Raw genomic sequence first — 24,311 nt, 5'->3', positions numbered from 1 at the left:
ATAGTTGCGAGAAAGTTCGTGATCTAGAGATTTCCACGCGTGTCCATTCTCGAATCATCCGGATATCTCTCCTCTCTGCTGCGGTCGCTCTCTCCCCACTCCACTCTACTCCCTAAGCCACAGCACATGCCACAGGAAGCAGATGCGTGCGCAACCTCCGTGCCGGCCGACCTTGCACTTCCTTCTGCTGGTCGTGAGATCGAATCTCACGTGGCTGTCACAATATATTGTATATATTAGATCTAATTATATTTCCTGTCATATGTAGCACTAATATTTTGTACAGTGCTAGTTTCGCAGTGTAGCTGGACAGAACATTTCAATTTAGTAGCAATGCCACTTTAAGTTGTCATGATCCATTATTATTATGTGCCAAACTAGGTTATATCTTTTGTAGTGTCCTGACGTAAGCATTTAGGGTCGGAGTTTGAACCCTAGAACTCCAGGATATACTAACCGATAACTTTCCTAACTTGTTTGGGAACGAAAATGCGCTGCCTATTGATTATTGTCATTTACTATACAAACCTGACTGACCTGCTAATTCCAGATATCTTGCGCTGTTGTCTAGTTATTTGTTTAAATATGTTTGCAAGTACATTTAAATGCATGATTGTGTGTGCAGGCAGACTATGACTTCTTAGAGTGGACGCGAGACCTGCACCAGCAAGGTGTGATGACGTGTCTGTGCCCCGGCACTGCCAGCTGGAACAGGTGAGCATAACACAGCCTGTGGTGCAAAGAGAAACCCAAATAGCTCTTCATGTCCCTCTGAACACCCCACACAAACAGTCGACCGCCTATTATTTGAGTGCCTGCTACAAGAACGCAAGAGATACCGGCTAGAAACCCATCTTAGCATGTGCAGTATAACTTTCACACCACCTATAACAAAAGTTCTTCTGAAGCAATGTTGCTTAAAGGAGTTTCACAAATTTCTCGCTAATGTGTTTAAGACCTTGTAGGAAATAACATTCTTCAATGTAAGTAACAGTGTCTTATTTATTCTTCTGGGAGCAGTAGCGGCTGGTGGTCAAAATAATGAGTGTGCTACAATCTCTATATCTCCCTACTATATACATTTATAATAATAATAATAATAATAATAATAATAATAATAATAATAATGATTTATTTTAGTTGGCAGAGTTAAGGCCATAAGGCCTTCTCTTCCACTCAAACCAGCAAAAAGTGTATATTTATCTTAATTTGAGACTCGCCTAGTGACGAAATATGAAGTCCATATGACGTTCCTTCCTACTGCAGAACTTGTCAGTTACCCTGGTGTTAAACCCCTCCATCTTGGACATCATTCTCTTTTCTATTGACAGTATTGCAAGAGCAGTGAGACATAGTGTTCCTTAAAAACCGTTTTTATGCGTTTCAAGCAAGAAAAACATCTTTCTGACTCAGCAGTGGTCATTGGTGTTGTAACCAAAATATTTAACAACTTCGTTACTTCACGGAATGGATCCTGTAAATTCTTGGAGACTATGTATTGTAACAATTGAACAGACATCTATATTTCGGAAGTCGGGTCTTCCGTACAGAACTCCAAGTTGTGTCTTTAACACCCTTTTGTTCAGTGTAGTATAACTGTTGACAGCAACTTCAAGTTCGCGCTCACGAAAATTATACGAAAAATTCTCAAAAATTTTTTCTGTTTAACAATTTTGTTGCGTCTAGGTAGCTTAAAGACTGGAAACGATGAGTAGTTTCCTGAATGATACGGTCACATACTTCCTTAGCTTCAATTTTCTGGGATTCCATTTTCCGTCGCTTGCTAGCTGATTCAGGAGGAACCTCATAGGCCTATAGGTAGATGGCAGCAGCAGTCTGATATTTGAATTACCAAATACATTGTAAATAGTTCCGAGTTCTTCCACAAACAAGCATCCTTTCGTTACGCTTTACGTTTGCAATCTCCAAGCTGTGTTGTGCTGAAGCTGACTACAGCACTTTCCCGCGTAAAAATAGCCAATCAGAGCAGTGATTTCAGCTTCGCACATGCGCATAAATGTCTACATTCTCATATGAAGTTCAGAGTAGCACAACGAACCCCCTGAGGCACCAAAGAGCGAAGAGCGAAGACTAAACACTCGATAATGTGGCATGAATATAACCACGGGAAATTGTCAAATGACAGATCAGATACTGTGGTGTTACGAATACATTATTTGAGCAAAAATTATCACTGTGCTGTAGCACATAGGGACGGGCCGCCCCTGTCTGGGAGTGAACTTAGTAACTTTTAAAACTGTGGCTATTATGTTGAGTTATGTGTGTTGTAGTGGATGCTTGATTTGTTATGTATGTGAGTCGTAGTTATGGGATGCTTGATTTTATCACAGTATCTTAATTTTATTAGGGTTTGATTGTGTTCTGTGACAATTGTGTATTAATTCATGATGTATGGTACGGAAAGCTGCATATTTGTGTTATAGAGGACAGCTTTTAAGAAGTGTTACGTATGTGTGTTGTAACTGCTTTTCTGTAAATCTCAAATTGATGCCTGGTGTTTGCTTTGTTATCACAATGTCTAAATTACGGATTGCTTGTGTTTTGTTTTCATTGTGTAGACTACTTTATTTTTCTTTTCCATTTGTCTTTATGGTTATCTCTTTTGTGTAAAATTATAGCCCTAGCATACATATGCAAAATAGAGCTATCCCCCCATTGGAGAAACAATAGTAAGGAGAAAGTTGATTGTTACAGAACTATGCTTGTTAAATCATACAGCTATATGTAACACATGAAAGAAAAACCACCTGACGGGTCGTGTAAGGAATTGAAAGGGGTCGCAAGATGATTTACAAAATAAGTCAAAATGTCTTATTAACAATTATTTTGTATTTAGAAACATAAACAACATTAAACATAAGAATAAAAAATGTTTCAGTAGTTATAAAGTAAAAAGTAATTAATGTGATTATTGTGCCTGTTTTTCAGAAGTAGATTCTTAAATCTGGACTCAGCATTCCATACACAAATGACTCTGATGTCATTTTAAGGTTCAAGGAAATTTCTCACTTTTATTTTAGTGGTGAATATAGATGAAAAATTCATTTTGCATAAATACAAGATTGCAAATACAGTAAAACCTGTTCAAGACGGAAGTGACATGGTCCCAATTTTTTTCCGTTGTAACAGGTTTCCTTATTATTCAGATGTGAAATTAAAATGGAATATTTTATCATTGGTATACATGAACAACAAGCATGCCGCAAACTGCAAGAAGTACAAAATATTCCGTTTAACACTACTCACATTAAATCAGCCTTCTGTCGCTTATTCCGTTGGTGAATTATATTGATTAAAATCTCATTTTCTGTATAAATGTTATCTTGACTCACTCATTAGTCATTAAACATTACTAAAGTTTACTAATCTCATTCAATTTAATACCCAACACTATACTATAATACTGCACTGTATATCACTGCACATTATTAATTAATTGGACTAGGAGCCATCCATTAGAAGCCTTGAATTCTGACTTATCTAATTTCTTTCCCAGTACAATGGCTTGTTTTGCAGAAAAGATCCAGAAATTGGCTTGTTCTTGAAAGGTCAAGAAGAACCCACTGCCACAACAGTTCATTTATTTCCACATACGCATTTGCTTTCTGGTTCCTTTTATGTTACCAATATTCGCCACAAGCCACTCACTTGTTATGATCTTTATTTTTTAAAGTCTCACACCTGAGTTTTACATTACTTCACATACACTTCGTTTCTAATTTTCCTTTAACTCGATAACTTTTACTTCATCACTTAATGTTAATGTCACATTTTATGCAACTTTTTTTACCAGAACATCACTACACTTGCGCTCTGTCTAGCTACGACAGTATACGGGTGTGAAAATCTTTGAAGGGACTCGTCTGCCTAGTCAACAGGGTAATAAAATTTATGACCGACAGGCCAACACACCCTCGTACCCTTTAAAATGTTGCAAAGAAAACTTGTTTTTATCTTAGTGACCTACATATTTCGTACATTCCTTGAAATTACACGCTGTTTTAAAAATATAGTTTACATTAAAGCAGTGTGCCCAAAGTATTATTTCCGTTTTGAACAGTAGCAGGCAGTTTCCGTTTCTGTGTTGGACAGTTTCCGTTTTATTCAAGAAAAATTACACATAATACATACGAATTTCACCGGGACCAATAAATTGTTACGAAATAGACAGGATTCTGGATTATTCAGGTTCCGATTTGAACAGGTTTCACTGTATTAAAAAATTACGTATTTTTGCAAGCTCGAAGTATTCGTGCATTCTTTTGATCCAAAATTGGTCTATGCTCTGCGAAATAAAAGAATAATTTAGACATTCCATTTCTAGTACATATTTGAATGAGATTTTCCTTCGTAGTTTTTTAAATTTCAACCAGTTGAATGCAACTGCCTAAAAACGGATTCACATCTTTGTGGTAGTCGTAATTGTTTTGAGTTTCTACCTGAATGTACTCTAAAAGTTGTTGATTAAAATTGTGAAAATTTAGTTGCATGTCCGCAAAAACACAGTATTTACCTATCATATATAGCGAAATTTTCCATGAGATCTTTAATACACTGGAATGAATCAAATATCTTTTTGTCAAATGATGTTGACCAGAAATCAAGTTTCTTTCTAAACCCGTTAATTTTATCCATGGATGTTATTAATGTTAACATCTTGGCCTTGCAAACTATTATTCAAAACACATTCAGTCCATTCAGAAAGGACTGGGCTAGCAGTTTTTGTTTACCGGTATATGGACTGAGCTTGTTTTCAAGTGATATACACAATAACACAAACTTTTAGACAAGGATTGGCGTTGTTTTGGAAGAAAAGAAACTTAAAATATAATGATAGAAATCTATAAAAAAAAATCATATATGTAGAAATAATAAAAATGGCCAAATGTACTGACAATGAGTCAGTTTTGGGATCATATTCTTCATTTGGAAAATAGGTTTGCATAAATTCCCATTTCTCGTCTTGTATATTAAAAGTTTTATTCTTAACTGTAAAACTCTTTCCAACAGCCATCTGCCGTAATAGTAATATACGTTACAAGAGCGGTATGTTAACGTTTTCATGTTCGAGGAAAAGATTGAAAAAGCGAAACGTAGTAGAGCTTTTTTAATTTCCGAGAACATGAAAACAAACATACCGCTCGTGTATCGTACATTATTTTGTGCAAAGATCGTTTATTACATACCTGAAAGATGAATTTCTAATTAGTTGCACTGAAATCTCCATGTTGGTTTCTGTTTAATGACGCCAACTTCGGAACACCAAAATATCTTTCTTCAACATTGTTGCTGTAAAATGTTTTCTGTGTTTACTGTACTCCAGCAGGCCGTGATATACATCTGTATTTTTTTTCCCCCAGTCTATAAATGCGAACTTAAAACAAACGGTAAGGTTATGTAATGATTTATTTTTCATTTTAATATTTTAACAATATTATTTATATAACATATTGCAGTAATAACATCGGCATCTGGAATCTCGTTGATTTTTTCACGGCTTCCTTAATGTTACTTGTATCAGGAATGCAATAAGTTTCGTGGAGTAGTAGACTTTACTTAATTTTTGCAAATATTTAAAAACAATAATTAACATTGCAATTTAGGTGAAATTGCAGTGGTAAGTTTCCAATTTATAATTATTACTATGTTAAACGTCTCTAAAAATAATATGTTAAAAGCCTAAAGCAGTAAAATGAATGTCGCGCTTAAGCGGTAAGAAGAGGGAAATTGTTATATGTGTTACGTTGGGAATACTGAATGTGGTATTTCACACTTACCGCGTATTGGTTCTGTGCGGAAAACAAGCAAATACGCACGATCTCACACAAAGAGTATTTTCATATAACGAATCCTTACCTTCACTGATTTTGCTGAAAATACGAATTTGAAACACACTTCCTTTCATGGAATTTACCACTTTGTATTGAACTATTACCGCACTGGTAATGGTTTGAAGTTTGATTTTGAGTAAAATTATCATTATTTTTGATTGTACAAGGATTTATGTTTCTTGAGTGGGGTTTAGTACTGGTACGACAGTGGGGAGGTGGGGTCGCAAAAGAAGTCGCCCAAAAGTGGGTCGCACCTTCAGAAAGTTTGGGAACCAATGATTTAAGGCATTGTCAAACTTTAGAGTATTATAAATATTGTAATATTTGAGGTGAAAAAAAACCTCAATGTATTTGGCAAACAATATGAAAAAGATAAACAAATTAATGCAAATATTTATTTATTTGTCTAATGACTAGTACATGATATTTACGATCATTGACTTCGCGAAAAACAAGAAAGTGATGAACAAAGCTACGGATTAAGTAATCAAAAACATTCGGGCTCTGGCTTCCCAGTAGCGGTCGACTTCCATGGAGGATTTCAGAGCAGGGCATTTTGCAAGATGTTGTCTATCCATGTCTTCCTGTTGATGGCACAAAATGCAGGATGCTGATGGAAGGATGCCAAGACGATTGAGGTGTTTACCCAGGATGTCATGTTAAGTGTTAAGACGAAAGCTTGCAACTGCTAGTCTTCTGGGTTCAGGAGGTATTTCCTTCAGTAATTTCCTACGTTGTTACGAAATGTTTATGTCCAGTTCTTGTTGGTGGTTATTTTTTTGTAGTTGCTTGTTATATTGTTTTACTGAGCTGAATGACAAAGGTTTCCGTGGGTTTATTTTGAGATTGGCACCCTTCTTTCTAATGTGTCAGCCTGTTCATTCCCATGTAGATTGCAATGTCCTGGGATCCATTGTAACACAACTGTTTTGCCACGTTCTTTTAAAGTTGCAAGTATTTTTTGACAGTTATTGATTTGTTCTGTGTAGGGGTGATCAGTTTTATTTATAGACAAAATGGCTGCTTTTGAGTCCGAGAGGATGACGGCATTTGTAAATTTATCCATATGGAATAAAAGTTGATTTAAGGGGAGAGGATGGTATTTTTTAAAACTTGTTTCCTATTTGGTGTAAAATATTAATTTTTTGTATGTAGAGAGCTCATAGCTGTGGCAACTCAACAAAATGAAAATAATTTGTTGCTGGGTAACTTTCGGTGCTGGACCCCGGACTCATTTCACCGGCATTATCACCTTCATATCATTCAGACGCTAAATAACCTAGATATTGATACAGCGTCGTAAAATAACCCAATAAAAAAAATAAAAAAAAATTATTTGGGGGTCCAAATTTGAAAAAAATATACCCAATGCAGGATTGTACTAAAACTGATATATCTAAACTGTTTTTAAAGATAGATTCAAACAGTTTTTTGCAGTGTATTTAGAAAAGCATGTTCTACAAACTGTCTGTAACAGAATTTTGATATTAGTCCTTACGTTTGTAAAATAAACAATTAAATTTTAATAACAATTTTCCGATTTCCTTTCTTGCAAACAAACAGGCGAAGTTTTAAAATGAAATCAATTAACAAAATTTTGTTACAGACAAAAGTTTCCAAATAGTCTAAAGAATGTGTGTTCTAAATTTCATGCATGTATCTTTAATAGTTCAGAAATTATATCCATTTTTGTCTGGCAATGAAGCAAAAACATGAAGTTACCGTAAACCGATAAAAGGGGGCGAATGATTTAAAAAGCCATAGTGCAGGAAGTTTAAAAATGGCGTCTCAACATCCGATAAGGGCACAAATACCCACGAAATGTTATGCAATGCATTCCACACATATTAAAGAGTATTTTAAAGAAAAAATTTTTTTTTTTTTTTTTAAATTCAGTTTACCGGAAACAACAATAAAAGAGGTCGAGTGATTTAAAAGTCCATAACGCAGGAAGTTTAAAAATGGCGACTCAACATCCGATAAGGGCACAAATACCCACAAAATGCTATGCTATGCATTCCACACATATCATATAGTATTTTATAAAGATTTTTTTTTTAATTTACTCATTTTTCATCAAAAAATACCATCGTCTCCCCTTAAGGCAACATGTATAGCTTCAATTTCTCCATCATAGGCAGATAGATTATAACCAACTGGGAGATAGAAGCAAAAAAGATTACTAAAAATACCAGCTCCTACATTTCCTTGAGGGTCTGTTTTTGAGCCATCGACATAGACCTACCTCCACGTGGTGCACACTGGACAATGCTTTGCGGCAAAATGATCTATAATAAGGCAAAGAAAATGAGAAAGCCAACAAATTGTCCTTTAATGCAAATATATACACATATATTGGCTTTTATCACGGCCTGGCATCTTTGGGCCATAGAGTCGACCAACTGCATGGGAAGCAGGTGCTGTCTCCACTAGACTAAAACTGTCCATGATAGAAATGGTCTGCATGAAGTGATGCAATACTCCAGGACTGACTTAAATCATCAAATTGACACTCGGGAGGAAATTAAACACAGAATAAATATGGGAAATGCCTGTTATTATTCGGTTGAGAAGCTTTTGTCATCTAGTCCGCTGTCAAAAAATCTGAAAGTTAGAATTTATAAAACACTCATATTACCGGTTGTTCTGTGTGGCTGTGAAACTTGGACTCTCACTTTGAGAGAGGAACAGAGATTAAGGGTGTTTGAGAATAAGATGCTTTGGAAAATATTTGGGGCTAAGAGGGGTGAAGTTACAGGAGAATGGAGAAAGTTACACAACACAGAACTGCATGCATTGTACTCTTCACCTTACATAATTAGGAACATTAAATCCAGACGTTTGAGATGGGCAGGACTTGTAGCACGTATGGGCGAATCCAGAAATGCATATAGAGTGTTAGTTGGGAGGCCAGAGGGGAAAAGACCTTTGGGGAGGCCGAGACGTAGATGGGAGGATAATATTGTAACGTTTTATTATTAACAACAATGTAACTTTATTGTCACAACAATAAAACTCTTCACTCTCTACAATTTAAATTCAACGCTCTCGTCAACAATAGGATTTTCACTCAACACAGTATTCGTTATAGCACTCCACTGACGACAATGACAATTTACTTGGACTATTACGAACAACAATGAACTGTTAATTTTAAGTAATATTTACAAAGCACTATTTACAAATCAGAACTGTCAGTTCTCAGTTCACAGTTCTTCTAGCTCAGTCACTCGAGTTCACAGTATCTCGAACCACAGACCTTCAGAGACAGTCCACTGTACTCGAACTCAGGTCCCCCCAACTGTGGTCCACTGCACTCGAACTCAGGTCCCTCCATCTGCGGTCCACTGCACTCGAACTCAGGTCCCCCCAACTGCGGTCCACTGCACTCGAACTCAGGCCTTCGGATGCTGACACAGTTGCGGACGCACACTCGAGTCGAACTCCGGTACACAAGACTGACTGGCTTGCTCTGTTCACTGGCTTACTGACTGAACTAATCATGAATGAATCTGTCGTTCCTTCGCGTCCGTAATTTATAACCACAGCGACGTAACCGAGAAAGTTCGAATTCGCGATTTTTCCACTTCGACGGATTTCTCGGCCTCTCTAGGCAAGCAGAAGATGCGCGCGCAAACTCCCTCGCCGCATAGGCCCTTTCCCCTCTCTGCCGCGCGCCGTCCCTCAGTGCTCCGTAGGGCTCGTGTCGACTTACGCGCGATCTGCTCTCTTGCGGGACGCTGGTCGTGAGTTCGAATCTCACGTCGCTGTCACAATATTAAAATGGATTTGAGGGCGGTGGGATATGATGGTAGAGACTGTACTGGTCTTGCTCAGGATAGGGACCGATTTAGGGCTTATCTGAGGGCGGCAATGAACCTCCGGGTTCCTTAAAAGCCAGTAAGTAAGTAATTATACATTAACTTAATTTGGTTTAAATTAATGAGACACATTTTGCATTAGTTGTGGAAATTATCTTGTTTTTCTTTTTTCTTTCATTTCGTTTAATTTACAGTCTTTATTACATTACTTATTTGCACTAAATTCCTTTCCCTGGCACTTGTTCTAGCTACTTAGGGACGACATACAACGAAACAGAACAAATGTTATTACCTCAACTAGTGTTTTGCTTGTGAACCTGGATGCTCGTCCTCTAATCATGCACAGTGTCTCCTTTCTGGGACTTTGAAAATATCTGTGCGCCATCAGTTGTTCTTTAAAACGGTAATTGAACCCAGTATTGTTGTTGCAGCCTTGCTGGCTGCCCTGAGGCCTCCATCTGCAACATCTACCGTGCGGTGCAGGCAGTGGGGGAGCAGTCGTCGCTGGGTGTGGTGGTTGCGCACTGGTCTGGCTCGTACCACCTCACACCGCATCCATTCGGCTGGCCCGGCTTCGTGGTGGGTGCCGGGCTGTGCTGGAACCCTGCCACACACTGGGACTACCTGCACGGCTCGCTGGCCGACCTGCTCAACACGCACGTGTTCCTGGACAGTGAGAACGTTGTGGGGCGTGTTGTCGTGGAACTGGGCTATGCTGAGACGTATGCGCTGCGCTCGTGCAGGGGGCAGGAACCCGGCGATCTCACAGACCTGCCTGCTCAGGATGGATCCACCCTGTATAAATTGCTCACCGACCCCGACAATGTCAACCTGGAGAACCTCACCCTGGACACCTTCACAGTGAGTCTGGCCAAATGCAGAGCTGCTTACCACTGGACCACATCTCTGTGCTTACAAATGTTAACCATTCTGTTGTTTTATTAACATTTATTTTGACATGGAACTGTTTATTTCTTCTGACCAGGCATGGGACAAGGAGGATAACTTGGAAAATAACTTACACATAAAAATGCAAGCACCTCTTGTTCTCCATTCGTTCTCCTTGTATTCCTTTTCGTCACTTTATATTTTTTTCCTGTCTCTTTGTTTTCCGTGTATTCTTCCTGTTCTTCTTGTAATCCCCTAAATTCTCGTATTCCCCTTTGTTTTTCTTGTATTCTTCTTATCCTTGTATGTTCCTTCCTCTTGTACTCCCTTGTTCTTCTTGTATTACTCTTGTTCTCCTTGTATTCTCCTTGTTCTCTTTGTAGTACCCTTGTTCTCCTTGTATTCTCCTTGTTCTCTTTGTAGTACCCTTGTTCTCCTTGTATTCTCCTTGTTCTCTTTGTAGTACCCTTGTTCTCCTTGTATTCTCCTTGTTCTCTTTGTAGTACCCTTGTTCTCCTTGTATTCTCCTTGTTCTCTTTGTAGTACCCTTGTTATCCTTGTATTCTCCTTGTTCTCTTTGTAGTACCCTTGTTCTCCTTGTATTCTCCTTGTTCTCTTTGTAGTACCCTTGTTCTCCTTGTATTATCCTTGTTCTCTTTGTAGTACCCTTGTTCTCCTTGTATTCCTTTTGTTCTCCTTATATTCCTTTTGTTTCTTGTCTTCTCCTTGTGCTCTCATTCTCCTTGTTTTGATCTTTGTCTTCCTTGTATTCTCCTTGTTCTCCTTGTATTCCCCTTGTTCTCCTTGTATTACCCTTCTCTTTGTATTCTTCTTATTCTCTTTGTAGTCCCCTTGTTCTTCTTGTATTCCCTTTGTTCTCATATTCCTTTTGTGTCCCTTTGTCTTCCTTGTATTCTCCTTGTTCTACTTGTACTTCCCTTGTTCTTATATTCCCCTTGTTCTTGTGTATCTCCCATGTTCTGATTTTATTCCTTTTGTTTTCCTTATATCCATTTGTGTCTCTTTGTATTCATTCATTTGTTCTCCTTGTACTCCCCTTACTTTCCTTGTATTTCCCCTTGCATTCCTTGTACTGTCCTTCCCCTTGTACTTTCTTGTTCTCCCTGTATTCCCCTTGTGTTCCCCTCCTTCCCCTTGTTTTCCTTATTCCCTTTCTTCTCCTTATATTCCTTTTGTGTCCCTTTTTATTCCTTTTGTTTTCCTTGTCTTCCCTTGTATCCACCTTGTTCCCCTTGTATCCCCCTTGTTTTCCTTATATTCCTTTTGTGTCTCTTTGTATTGCCTTTGTTTTCTTGGTATTCTCCTTGTACTCCATTTGTTCTTCTTGTATTTTCCTTTGTTTTTCTTGTATTCTCCATGTTCTCTTTATACTCCCCTTGTTTTTCCTTGTATTCCCCTTGTTCTCCATGTGTATTCCCCTTATTCATTTATAATAATAATAATAATAATAATAATGACGATAAAAAGCTGGATCATATTTTACAGTGAATAAAGATTTTAAATTTCAGTATAAAAATTTGTTTAATTTTGTTATTTTGTAGAAAGAAAAAAGAAATTAATTCAGTGTTATTTGAGGTTTAAAAAACTTCACTTTCTGACTCTCGTTGTGCAAAAAACATTACTGAATGTTCCTACAAGGACTAGAGGTCTATATCATTGAGGGAATCTTGAGATTCTTTGTACATTTTAACAATACTTACAGTTTTCTACCGGCACATACCTGTTATGTAGAAAAATTAGTTCTCTCAGCCTGTGTGTAAATAATGTAAACTAATAGGCACACAAAATATTCAGGCTAGCCTATTTCTATTGTATATTTAAAAATCAAATCACTCGAAACAGGGTTTGAATGTTAGATGCAAAATTCTGTATTGAAATAGCGTTTAAATATTAAATTCAAAATGGTGTACAAAAAACGTCAATGCACAACAGATTGTAATTTAATCACTTAAGATTTTTAAGAAAATTCCACTACCTAATAAAAGCAAAATCGTAAATCTAGCTGACTGCAATCACTGTCTTGCCTGCCAATAATACAGCATGCAGGGAACTTAGCTTCACCAACGCTTAGGTCTGTTGTACTTAATTCACACATACTTATGTGACTTCATATGAATACTGTATATCTTTTAGGAACTCTGAATTAAAATTTTGTAAAATAAATCGCCTGAAAACACAACATTTCAAATAAATTCGTGCTTAAAACAAAAATGTTGCGTATACTCAAAATTTCCCATTATTTTGCGAGTTTTTTTAGTAGGTTATTTTGCAATGCTTTATCAACATCTTAGGTTATTTAGCGTCTGAATGAGATGAAGGTGATAATGCTGGTGAAATGAGTCCGGGGTCCAGCACCGAAAGTTATCCATCATTTGCTCATATCTATCATGTGACTAGGGTTGTCAGTTTTCTTTTTAAGAAAATACTGGAGTCTAAATACTAATCGGCAGAATTTCACAAAGAAAATTGACAAATTATTCAATTCAGTTATTAAAAAAAAAAAAAAAGACATCATGCTACACTTTGACAGTTAAACTTAAATTTAGAGTATTTCAAGACAAGTTTTGTCTCGCGTAATGATTTTACAATTATTTTTACAAAGTGAAAAATTCTCCGTAATTGAAGTTGATTACAATTTGCAGTTCTCAGTTGATTAGATGTGTCGTGCTACTTATTGTTCATGAGAGGAAACACCACCTCTCTCTCTGTCAGCTTTACTATCTGGCAAACTTAGAACAAAACTCAACAGTTTTTCCAAATTTCAAATATTAACATTTTTTATTTTAACCTTGTCAGCATTGAAACCCATTTCTGCCAAGCATTTACCTTCTACAGAGACTGCACATTTTAATGCATCTCTGGAACAACAAAATTGATCATCTTCATTCACGGCAAAATTAAATCTATACTAATAATAAATCTGTAAGCGAAATTTTTCTGGTAATTTTCGATTTTCCAAAAATAATTGGTGTTAACATGTATAATTAATCATCCTGAAACCGAAAATCGCTTTTTTGAAATTTTTGTTTGTATGTGTGTTTGTCTGTCTGTCTGGATGTTTGTTACCTTTTCACGCGATAATTGGTGAATAGATTTCGACGAAAATTGGAACATAAATTAAGTTCGTTGTAACTTAGATTTTAGGCTATATGGCATTCAAAATACTTTATTTAAAAGGGGGATTATAAGGGGGCCCGATTTAAATAAACCGAAATATCTCTCTTATTATTGATTTTTGTGATAAACGTTACAAAAGTTTCTTTAAAAATGATTTCCAAGCAAAATTTTGATGGGACTGATATTTAAGTCTGTCTGTTTGTCTAGATGTTTGTTACCTTTTCACGCGATAATTGGTGAACGGATTTCGACGAAAATTGGAACATAAATTAAGTTCGTTGTAACTTAGATTTTAGGCTATATGGCATTCAAAATACTTTATTTAAAAGGGGGACTATAAGGGGGCCTGATTTAAATAAACCGAAATATCTCGCTTATTATTGATTTTTGTGAAATGTTACATAACAAAAGTTTCTTTAAAAATGATTTCCGGTAAGTTTTATTCCAGGCAAAATTTTGATAGGACTGATATTTAAGTCTGTCTGTTTGTCTAGATGTTTGTTACCTTTTCACGCGATAATTGGTGAACGGATTTCGACGAAAATTGGAACATAAATTAAGTTCGTTGTAACTTAGATTTTAGGCTATATGGCATTCAAAATACTTTATTTAAAAGTGTGATTTTTAAGGGGGCCTGATTTAAATAAACCGAAATATCTCGCTTATTATTGATTTTTGTGAAATGTTACATAACAAAAGTTTCTTTAAAAATGATTTCCGGTAAGTTTTATTCCAGGCAAAATTTTGATAGGACTGATATTTAAGTCTGTCTGTTTGTCTAGATGTTTGTTACCTTTTCACGCGATAATTGGTGAACAGATTTCGACGAAAATTGGAACATAAATTAAGTTCGTTGTAACTTAGATTTTAGGCTATATGGCATTCAAAATACTTTATTTAAAAGGGGGATTATAAGGGGGCCCGATTTAAATAAACCGAAATATCTCGCTTATTATTGCTTTTGTGAAAATGTTACATAACAAACGTTTCTTTAAAAATGATTTTAGATAAGTTTTATCCCAGGCAAAATTTTCATAGAACTGATATTTAAGGCTATACAAGAGTTTTAAAATAACAATACAATACATTTCCACTGCCACCTCAGATTATAGTGTCGTTGTTCCATAACTTCTATGTGCAAAATATTAAATTTTTTAGTAGGAAGAAAAACAAATTTATTCATTCTATGGCAGTAGTGCATAGGAGATCGTGAATTCTTACATTTTCGAAAGAAAGAAATATAATTAAGTTATATATAGTAGATTGTATACCCAAATGCCGGCTGGGAAAGATACATGCCATTATTCATCACAGCCTCAATTACCAATACCAAAAACATTAATCAAAGTCTACAATCAGTTACATGAACACAAGCCATCTACAACACACAATAGAAACAGGAACTCAACAAGAGTAAAAACGGCCTACTGATATACCCACACATTCTAAACACGCGACAAGACCACAGATGTTAAGGCGTGAATAAAATAAACTTAACAAAAAAAAAAAAGATGCACAGTAAGGTTAACATAAAATGATCTTCGTACACAATCAACTCTATTAATTTGGAGTGATTTATTAAAGGATGCATTCAAGACTAATTTAGAAAAATGTTAAACGAATTATGTTTGCACTAAATGAGTGATCTGTGAACCAAAATGATAGCATTTTAATTATTTAAATTTAAATAGAATTTAAATTAAGTAACATATTAAACGATTTATTCTTCTATCAAACACGAATGTTCCCTGGACCCAATGTTCTATTTAAATTATGTAATTACTTTATATTTATTTCTAATAAGTGCAGCGTAGCGCACGGGTACCGCTGGTGTTTGAAATAAAACTTCCACGTTACGAAAAAAATAAGGGAGGAAAATGCTCAAAGGGAAGAAAAATACGGATACCAGGAGACTATTGAAAATTACTGCCAAATACAGGAGATGCTGGGAAATACGGGAGGGTTGGCAACCCTACATGTCACTCAATACTGTAAATTGCAATTCATGAATTTGCTGTTTGCCAGGTAGCTGATCCAGCAATTTCAAGTAAAAGATGTAAATAAAATTATTATTAAATTAAGTAATGTGCTTATAAATACTGAATGGCTGTCTGGAAAATAGTGTACGACACACATGTTAAAAGGGATTTTATTTTGTTTGTAGGTTTGCTATAGTTGGCTGTGATCTTATTCATTCATTCATTTATTTTATTCCATAGATCTTACATGAGCAATGAAGCTTTAAGATGTGGAACATGTCAACATTTTACAATATTACAATTACAATTTTTACAAATTTTTATAGTTTTACAATTTAGTAATTTTCTACAATTTTTACAATTTTGTACAATTTTTTTACATTTTTTTTTTACATTTTTTACATTTTGGCGAGATGTAGTGAGATGAGATGAGGTCCGAGGATTCGCCAAAATATTACCCGGCATTTGCCTTTTCGGTGGGGGAAACCTCGGAAAAACCCAACCAGGTAATCAAATCAAAGGGGGTAATAAAATCAAAGGGGTTGATGCCAAGGACTCGCCATAGACCATCCGGCTTCAGTCCCACGGCTGGGGAAAACCTCCGAAGAAACCAAAGTCCAAAGGGGGATCCAACCCAAGCCCGAACGCAGCTCCGGATCAGCAGCCCAGCGAGTCTGCCGACTGAGCTACATCGATGGCTCTACTAAAAGTATACAATACATAGCCAATCAGATTATTAAATTTACAAACGCAAACGATCATTCATCAGTTGAGCTATATTATAATACAAAACAATTTAATTAAATTTAAGGCATAAACAATTCAACCAGTTGTGATATACAGAAATTGATAATACATATCATGCAAACTACTTCAAATTACAAACACAAACAATTTATCAGTAGAACTATATAGATTACTATTCAATTTAAAGCATATACAATTCATCGGCCAAAACTATACAAATATATACAATACAAAGTAGCATACTTTCATTAAGCTATACAAATTTGTGCAATTAATATCAAGTAGATTAATTCAATTTATAATCATAAACAATTCATCAGTTGAGCTATACATATTACCATTCAATTTACAGTAGGTCTATATACAATTCATCAGTAGAGCTACACAGACTAGTAATCATTTTAAGAACATATACAATTCATCAGCCAAACTATACAAACATATACAATCAAATTAGTTCAATTTACAAACTTATTTTCGTTAAGCTATACAATTCATATGAATTAGATTAATTCAATTTATAAGCTTAAACAATTCATCAGTTGACCTATACAGTATACTATTCAATTTACAGTACATACAATTCATCAGTTATGCTAAACAAAAAATACAATACAATACAGATTAAGTCAATATAAAAACATATTTTAGTTGAGCTATATAAAATTGTACATGTCATTTAAGTAGAATAATTCAATTCACAAGCATAAACAATTCAATTGTGTAGAAGGTATGAGTATGTAGAAATTTGGTTAATTCTTTTCTGAACCTTTTCTCGTTGTTCTTCAAATCTTTAAGATTATTAGGCAGTGCATTGAAGACTGTTATACATGAATAGCGAACTCCTTTTTTAAAACAGCTTAGACTAACAGAGGGTAGATGAAGATCTGATTTATGTCTTGTATTAAAATGATGAATGTCTTGATTAGTACTGAATTTATTTTACTAACATTCCTACTCACAAAGTAAAATGCCGCTTCTAACACTTGTATCGTAAATAACTATTTGTTCACGATTATGTTATTTTGTTTCTTTCTTTTTTTCGTGAATACCTCAATTCTTGATGCCTTTACTTTAAACTAGAGTTATTTCTTATTTGGTTTATTGTTTTTCTGTGTTGCAGAAAGTCACGAAGCTCGTGAAGAAGTGCCAGAACAATCTTTTTCGTGCAAAGGTGCAGTGCTTGTTCGGTGAGATGCTGGTACAGGAGCTGCAATTGGCAGCTGACTTGATGCTCACTGCGTGCAGGTGAGCCAAGTCATCAGTGGCGGCTGGTAGCTTACTTACGTGGTGGGGCTTATTAATACTGTATATTTAACTTTCGAAAACCAGAATTTCGCTATCTTGCACATATTAAATAAATCGTAAAAAAAGGCACATGCATCTATTAGTTTTTGTCTCTAAAACATGCAAGGAAGTATAGAATTAAACCAACATTTAAATTAAAAATTAGACATTGACAACAAATCCATAAACTTCCTACACCCCACAGTAACTAAAGTAGGTAATAAACATAATAGACAACATCATCGAAAAGACGAATATGATCACAAAAAAACATAGAAACGCAACACAAACACAAATAAGATCGTATCTTCATTCAGGAAATTAAATTATAACATTGTATACAATTTGGACATTTCAAAATCCTGAGGAAGAAGCTGGAGCAGATGATGCTTGTGAATTCTTTTCCTTCTATAAGAACATGGGAGAAAATACCACAAAATTTGATGGAGGAATTGAAGCTATTTATATATCCCTTCAAAATTTATTTCTATGGATTCACCATTGTAAGAATTAAGTGACTTTAGAACCATAATACAATCAATAGTATCAACAAATCAATCAAAAATGGAGAAAAATAAAAGAAATCCAATCATTGATTAAACAAATTCAAATTTTAAATAACAAAACGTAATTACAAAAAACATAGGAATACAACACAAACACAAGAACAGAAAAAATACATCACACTAAAATACGAAAACAAACACACACACAAGATTGCAACCTCATTCAAGAAATTAAGTTACAACATTGCATACAAAACAAAGAACACTCTACAAAAACATCTCAACACACAAACAAATAAATACAACCACACAGGCGTATACAAACTCAACACTGCAACAACTTCTACATAGGACAGACAAGCAGATCATTTCAAACACATTACAAAGAACACATCACAGCCATTGATCAATCTTCTTAATGTATCCAGCTGTTTGCCGACAATATGAAGTCCACTATAGTCCACTGTAGCCCCTTCAGTTGTTGTTTTTCACGAGAAATGAGGGGTATTTTGATCGGTGTTCATTATACATGCCTGTTGCTAGTAGCCAGAGGTGGGGTGTAGTCAATATATATTGCAGGGCTGTGTCTTCTGCAACTGGTACTGATGATTTTAATTTACTTCTTTTGTGGTTTATGGATGGACAGTATAGAAGAATGTGTTCCAGATCTTCATGATTATTACACCACAGACAAGTAGGATTATCAGAAATGTGAAATCGGTGTAGGTACAATTGAGTGAAAATGTGACCTGTTCTGGCTCTTGTTAAAAATGTTTGAACATGTCTGGGCAAGTTTTTATACATTTCCAGGTCATTTGGTTTCTTTTGTACAGACTGTAAAATTTTTCCTTTGTCAGAAGAGAGCAATTGTTGATCCATACTTACTTACAAATGGCTTTTAAGGAACCCGAAGGTTCATTGCCACCCTCACATAAGCCCGCCATTGGTCCCTATCCTGTGCAAAATTAATCCAATCTTTATCATCATATCCCATCTCCCTCAAATCAAGTTTAATATTATCCTTCCATCTATGTCTCGGCCTCCCCAAAGGTCTTTTTCCCTCCGGTCTCTCAACTAACACTCTATATGCATTCCTGGATTCGCTCATACGTGCTACTTGCCCTGCCCATCTCAAACGTCTGGATTTAATGTTCCTAATTATGTCAGGTGAAGAATACAATGCGTGCAGTTCTGTGTTGTGTAACTTTCTCCATTCTCCTGTAACTTCATCCCTCTTAGCTCCAAATATTTTCCTAAGCACCTTATTCTCAAACACCCTTAACCTATGTTCCTCTCTCAGAGTGAGAGTCCAAGTTTCACAACCATACATAACAACCGGTAATATAACTGTTTTATAAATTCTAACTCTCAGATATTTTGACAGCAGACTAGATGATAAAAGCTTCTCAACCGAATAATAACATGCATTTCCCATATTTATTCTGCATTTAATATCCTCTTGAGTGTCATTTATATTTGTTACTGTTGCTCCAAGATATTTGAATTTTTCCACCCCTTCGAAGGATAAATCTCCAATTTTTATATTTCCATTTCGTACAATATTCTGGTCACGAGACATAATCATATACTTAGTCTTTTCGGAATTTACTTCCAAACTGATCGCTTTACTTGCTTCCAGTAAAATTTCCGTGTTTTCCCTAATCGTTTGTGGATTTTCTCCTAACATATTCATGTCATCCGCATAGACAAGAAGCTGATGTAACCCGTTCAATTCCAAACCCTGCCTGTTATCCTGAACTTTCCTAATGGCATATTCTAAAGCGAAGTTGAAAAGTAAAGGTGATAGTGCATCTCCCTGCTTTAGCCTGCAGTGAATTGGAAAAGCATCAGATAGAAACTGACCTATACGGACTCTGCTGTATGTTTCACTGAGACACATTTTAATTAATCGAATTAGTTTCTTGGGAATACCAAATTCAATAAGAATTTCATATAATACTTCCCTCTTAACCGAGTCATATGCCTTTTTGAAATCTATGAATAACTGATGTACTGTACCCTTATACTCCCATTTTTTTCTCCATTATCTGTCGAATACAAAAAATCTGATCAATAGTCGATCTGTTACGCCTAAAACCACACTGATGATCCCCAATAATTTCATTTACGTACGGAGTTAATCTTCTCAAAAGAATATTGGACATAATTTCGTACGACGTCAACAAAAGTGATATTCCTCGAAAGTTACCACAGTTGGTTTTGTCCCCCTTCTTAAAAATAGGTACAATTATGGACTCCTTCCATTGTTCTGGTAAATTGTTGATCCATAGGTTTGTAAAATGAGACTTTACTGAAGCAAAAGCACTGGATAGAGATATCACTTGAAGAGGTCTTGGTTGCAGATATTGTATGGATAAATGTTTCAAGATGATATGAATGGCATGTAAATGCTCCCATCATCCTGTTCAATGGGGTTATTGCATCCATATATAGAAATATGGTTTTTTTTATCATGTTTATTTATTTTTATTACGTATTTATATTTCTCACGAATATTTATATAAAAATTAATCATTCATTTACTATTCCCACTTTTCAAGGTGTCCTGATTTTGGAACTTGAAAATCTGGTCACATTATTATTTGCTAGTTGATCAGCAATGTCGCTACTAGCAATGCCACAATATATTTGAATCCTCTGAAATAGGATTTTTTTGTGTAGTTGTCTAATTATATTGTTCCAGCCATTATTTTTTTGTGAGATCCAGACTTTATTAGTGTTTGTATTGCAGCAGGCAAATGTCTGTAATAAAATATTCTTCTTTCCTTTAGCTGGTTTACAGTAGCGTGCAAATTAATCCGAACATGACATATTTTTACATTTTCTGTCATTGTTGGCCTCACAGCTGCTCATACCGCTTTAATCGACATCTGTAGTACGTGTAATTCCATTGTTGAAGGTCTGTCATTATTTTTTTATAATATGTGACATTTTGCCTGTCGTTTTGTACTTATAAGCATTTCAGTTGTGTTGAAGACTTAATACTGCAATCCTGTGTACATTCTGTCGTCTTCACAAATGGATACAACTCCACGAAAACGGTCTAAAATTATAACATTAGCAGAGCATTCTTCTATGACACAGAGGCAAATTGCTGCAGAATGTCACATCGATTTGGCTACTGTTAATTCGATCATAAAACGATACAGGGAGACTGGATCCATCACACCCCAGAAAAAAGGAAACTGTGGCCGGAAAAGGAAGACTTCACCTGCAGATGATCGTTTAATTGTGAGGAAAAGTAAATTAAATCCTAGACTAACTGCTGTCGATTTAACCCGCGAGTTAATGGCTACCACTGGGGCGAATATTCACGTCACAACAGTGCGGCATAGGCTTTTGGAAGCTGGACGAAGGGCTCGTAAGCCTATTAAGAAGCAACTGCTAACCCCTGTTATGTGCAAAGAACGCTTAATGTGGGCAAAATTACATCAACACTGGACAGTGAATGACTGGAAGAATGTACTTTTTTCCGATGAGTCTCATTTCGAGGTCCACGGCCACCGTGTTTCTTACGTACGGAAAGGATCCGAAAAAGTAACAGCAGCTCATCTCCAACAAGCACCCAAATACCCCCCTAAAGTAATGTTTTGGGGTTGTTTTACACATGAAAGGCCTGGAGCATTAATACCTATCAAGGGAATGATGAATTCTGACAAATATATTCTCTTATTGGAAACCAGAATCATACCCCAGCTGCAAAAATCATTTCTGGATGGCAGAGGTGTGTTCCAACAAGACCTGGCACCATGCCATACGTCTCGAAAAACTACAGAATTCTTCAACAAGAAGAATATTCAGGTACTCCCCTGGCCAGGCAACTCACCCAACATCAACCCCATTGGGAACTTGTGGTCAATTTGCAAAAGAAGAATGCAAAAAATGGATTGTTCTACAAAGGAGAAGATGATTTCTGCCCTCATTGGTGTATGGTTTTGCGATAATACTTGTGGGAAATTAGTGGAATCCATACCAAATCGTCTCAGAGCTGTTATTAGGAACAAGGGAGGCCACATAGATTACTGAGGTATGTCTTAGATCCTTTTTTTATCCCGTTTGAGTGTTTTTGCGTAAGTAATTACGTTGTTCGGATTAATTTGCATGCTACTGTATTTTATTAAAATTGTTGTTCGTTAAAAAAGGAGAATTGCGTCTGACATAGGATTTATGATTCATTTTAAATTACTTGGAGCAGAAATTGTATATTACAAAACTGAAATAGGACGTATTGTACATATATGCAAAAAAAATAAAACCTTCTTGTTGGCTTGCAGGATTGGCAGGACGCTTATTGGCGTGGGAGCCAACCCCAATAGCAACATGGGATTGGCTGTCATTAACCTGGGGGTGTGCAATCTTCCCCCCACCTTCAGGACAGATATCGCAAACAAGTGAGTATAGTGAGTTGTGGAGAATCAAGTCACATTAGTTGTTCTACAGGGTGAATCAAAAGTCTGGAACCATATAAATACCTTCCATATGCTTGATTTTCGATTACTATAGGTGTTACCAGTATTTGTAAGACCAAATGCCAGGGGCGGCTCATCCATAAGAGCTGCGGAGCTGCAGCACTCCCTGCTTTGATAGGAAAATAAAAATAATATTTATTTTAATTTGTAGAAGAATTGTTACAGCTTTTATTGGTAAATTGCTTTATATTTCATCTGGCCGGGAATATGTACTATTATCTTATGCATAATCTTTTTGCGCGTCGACTGTACTGGAAATGACACTGCATTGAAAGTCGTCCTGGATCTGCAGGGTGGTCAGCTCATAGAGAGTGTGTCTTGCATGGTCAGGGGTAGAGAGGTGAAGGGAAGCAGAGGGAAACTGCCGCTGTTTAAAACCCATATTTCGCTGCAGTAGCTTGCAGAGCCAGGCCACAAGGGAAGATCTTTCCTCCACTCCCACACCGCTATTGTAATGCTACGTCAAATGGATTCTCTATTCCCTTGAAACTTAATGACAAAATTTTTACTTTCTCTTTACATATTTATTGTTGTAGAATCTTGTCGAGTTAATATAACGAAATTAATATTCTCTTTTGCCTTATTATTACGTATACAGTATATCCAGCCTCCAGCAGAACCTAATATTTGCCTTAACTCAAAATGGTTGCACGAGTAGAATCCTTTTGATATAGCACGTAAAATACGAAAGAGATTTCTTTTCCAGTTTTAGAAAATTGTTGACCATCAGTATATCTCTGAGTGTTGCTTTGGTGTGACGTCTTAATACCGTAACTTAACCAGTGCAAATGTGCAAGCATGAGTGTGTGTGAATTACAGAATATTAATTTTATTTTTCTCAACTTTCCCTTGCGAAGAAAATTGATGTAATGAAGTGAAATTAAAGGGTCGTTCATTACCCAACTTAAATCTTACTCAAGCTTCATCCAGCCGAAATAGTGCATATATGTAAGGAAGTATAACAATGAAATTTACGCTGAGTATTTGTGGTTGCCTCCTCTTCGGTGGTGATACTGCATAGACTAGGAGTGGTGTGACATATTTAGGACATTTGTCCCTAAAAATTAAAAAGCACGAATCTTCGCAATCTCACCTGAAAAATGTTGTTTCATTGGCTATGTTAGGCAAAACTAATATTGCTGCGCAATTAAGTGAAACAAACTGAACAAACATTCTCAAACATAATCAAGAAGTGAGAAAAAATCGTGAAATTATTTTAAAAAAATATTGATTGTATCAAATTTTGTGGCCGATATGAACTTCCCCTTAGGGGACATGATGAAAAAACGATTCGAAGAACCCTGATGTGTTTCGTGGGTTGCTACAGTTCGTGAGTAATCTAAACGAGCCTCTCAAAAATCATTTGGAACATGTCACTGTTTAAAGGTAATTCTAAGACAATTCAGAATGAACTGATAGATTGCAAGTTGAGTGTCTGCCGATCAGAAATTCAGACTGAAATCGATGGTATTAGTTTTTTTTAGGGATTAGCAAGTGATGCCACAGACATCTCCCAACTAAGTGAGAAAATTTTGGTTTTTCGATATGTAGTGCATTTATTTTTGTCCTATCTTACTAGTAATGGTATCAAGAAGTGAAATTT

The 24,311-nt window shown here is 35.9% G+C and overlaps 1 protein-coding gene across 4 annotated transcripts in view; it reads left to right on the top strand.

Moving 5' to 3' along the window:
- Positions 1 to 24,311, top strand: part of LOC138692241 (uncharacterized) — a 69,244-nt gene that overhangs the window by 31,458 nt on the left and 13,475 nt on the right. For all 4 annotated transcript variants that reach the window (XM_069815375.1, XM_069815374.1, XM_069815376.1 and 1 more), the window contains 4 exons: positions 626 to 714; positions 10,105 to 10,534; positions 17,549 to 17,673; positions 22,514 to 22,630. In XM_069815375.1, the coding sequence (XP_069671476.1) occupies positions 626 to 714; positions 10,105 to 10,534; positions 17,549 to 17,673; positions 22,514 to 22,630 (761 nt within the window). The remainder of the gene's footprint in view (positions 1 to 625; positions 715 to 10,104; positions 10,535 to 17,548; positions 17,674 to 22,513; positions 22,631 to 24,311) is intronic.

Source organism: Periplaneta americana, chromosome 16 (genome assembly GCF_040183065.1).
Source record: "Periplaneta americana isolate PAMFEO1 chromosome 16, P.americana_PAMFEO1_priV1, whole genome shotgun sequence".
Classification (NCBI taxonomy): Eukaryota; Metazoa; Arthropoda; class Insecta; order Blattodea; family Blattidae; genus Periplaneta; species Periplaneta americana.
This window is presented reverse-complemented; position numbering and strand designations above follow the sequence as displayed.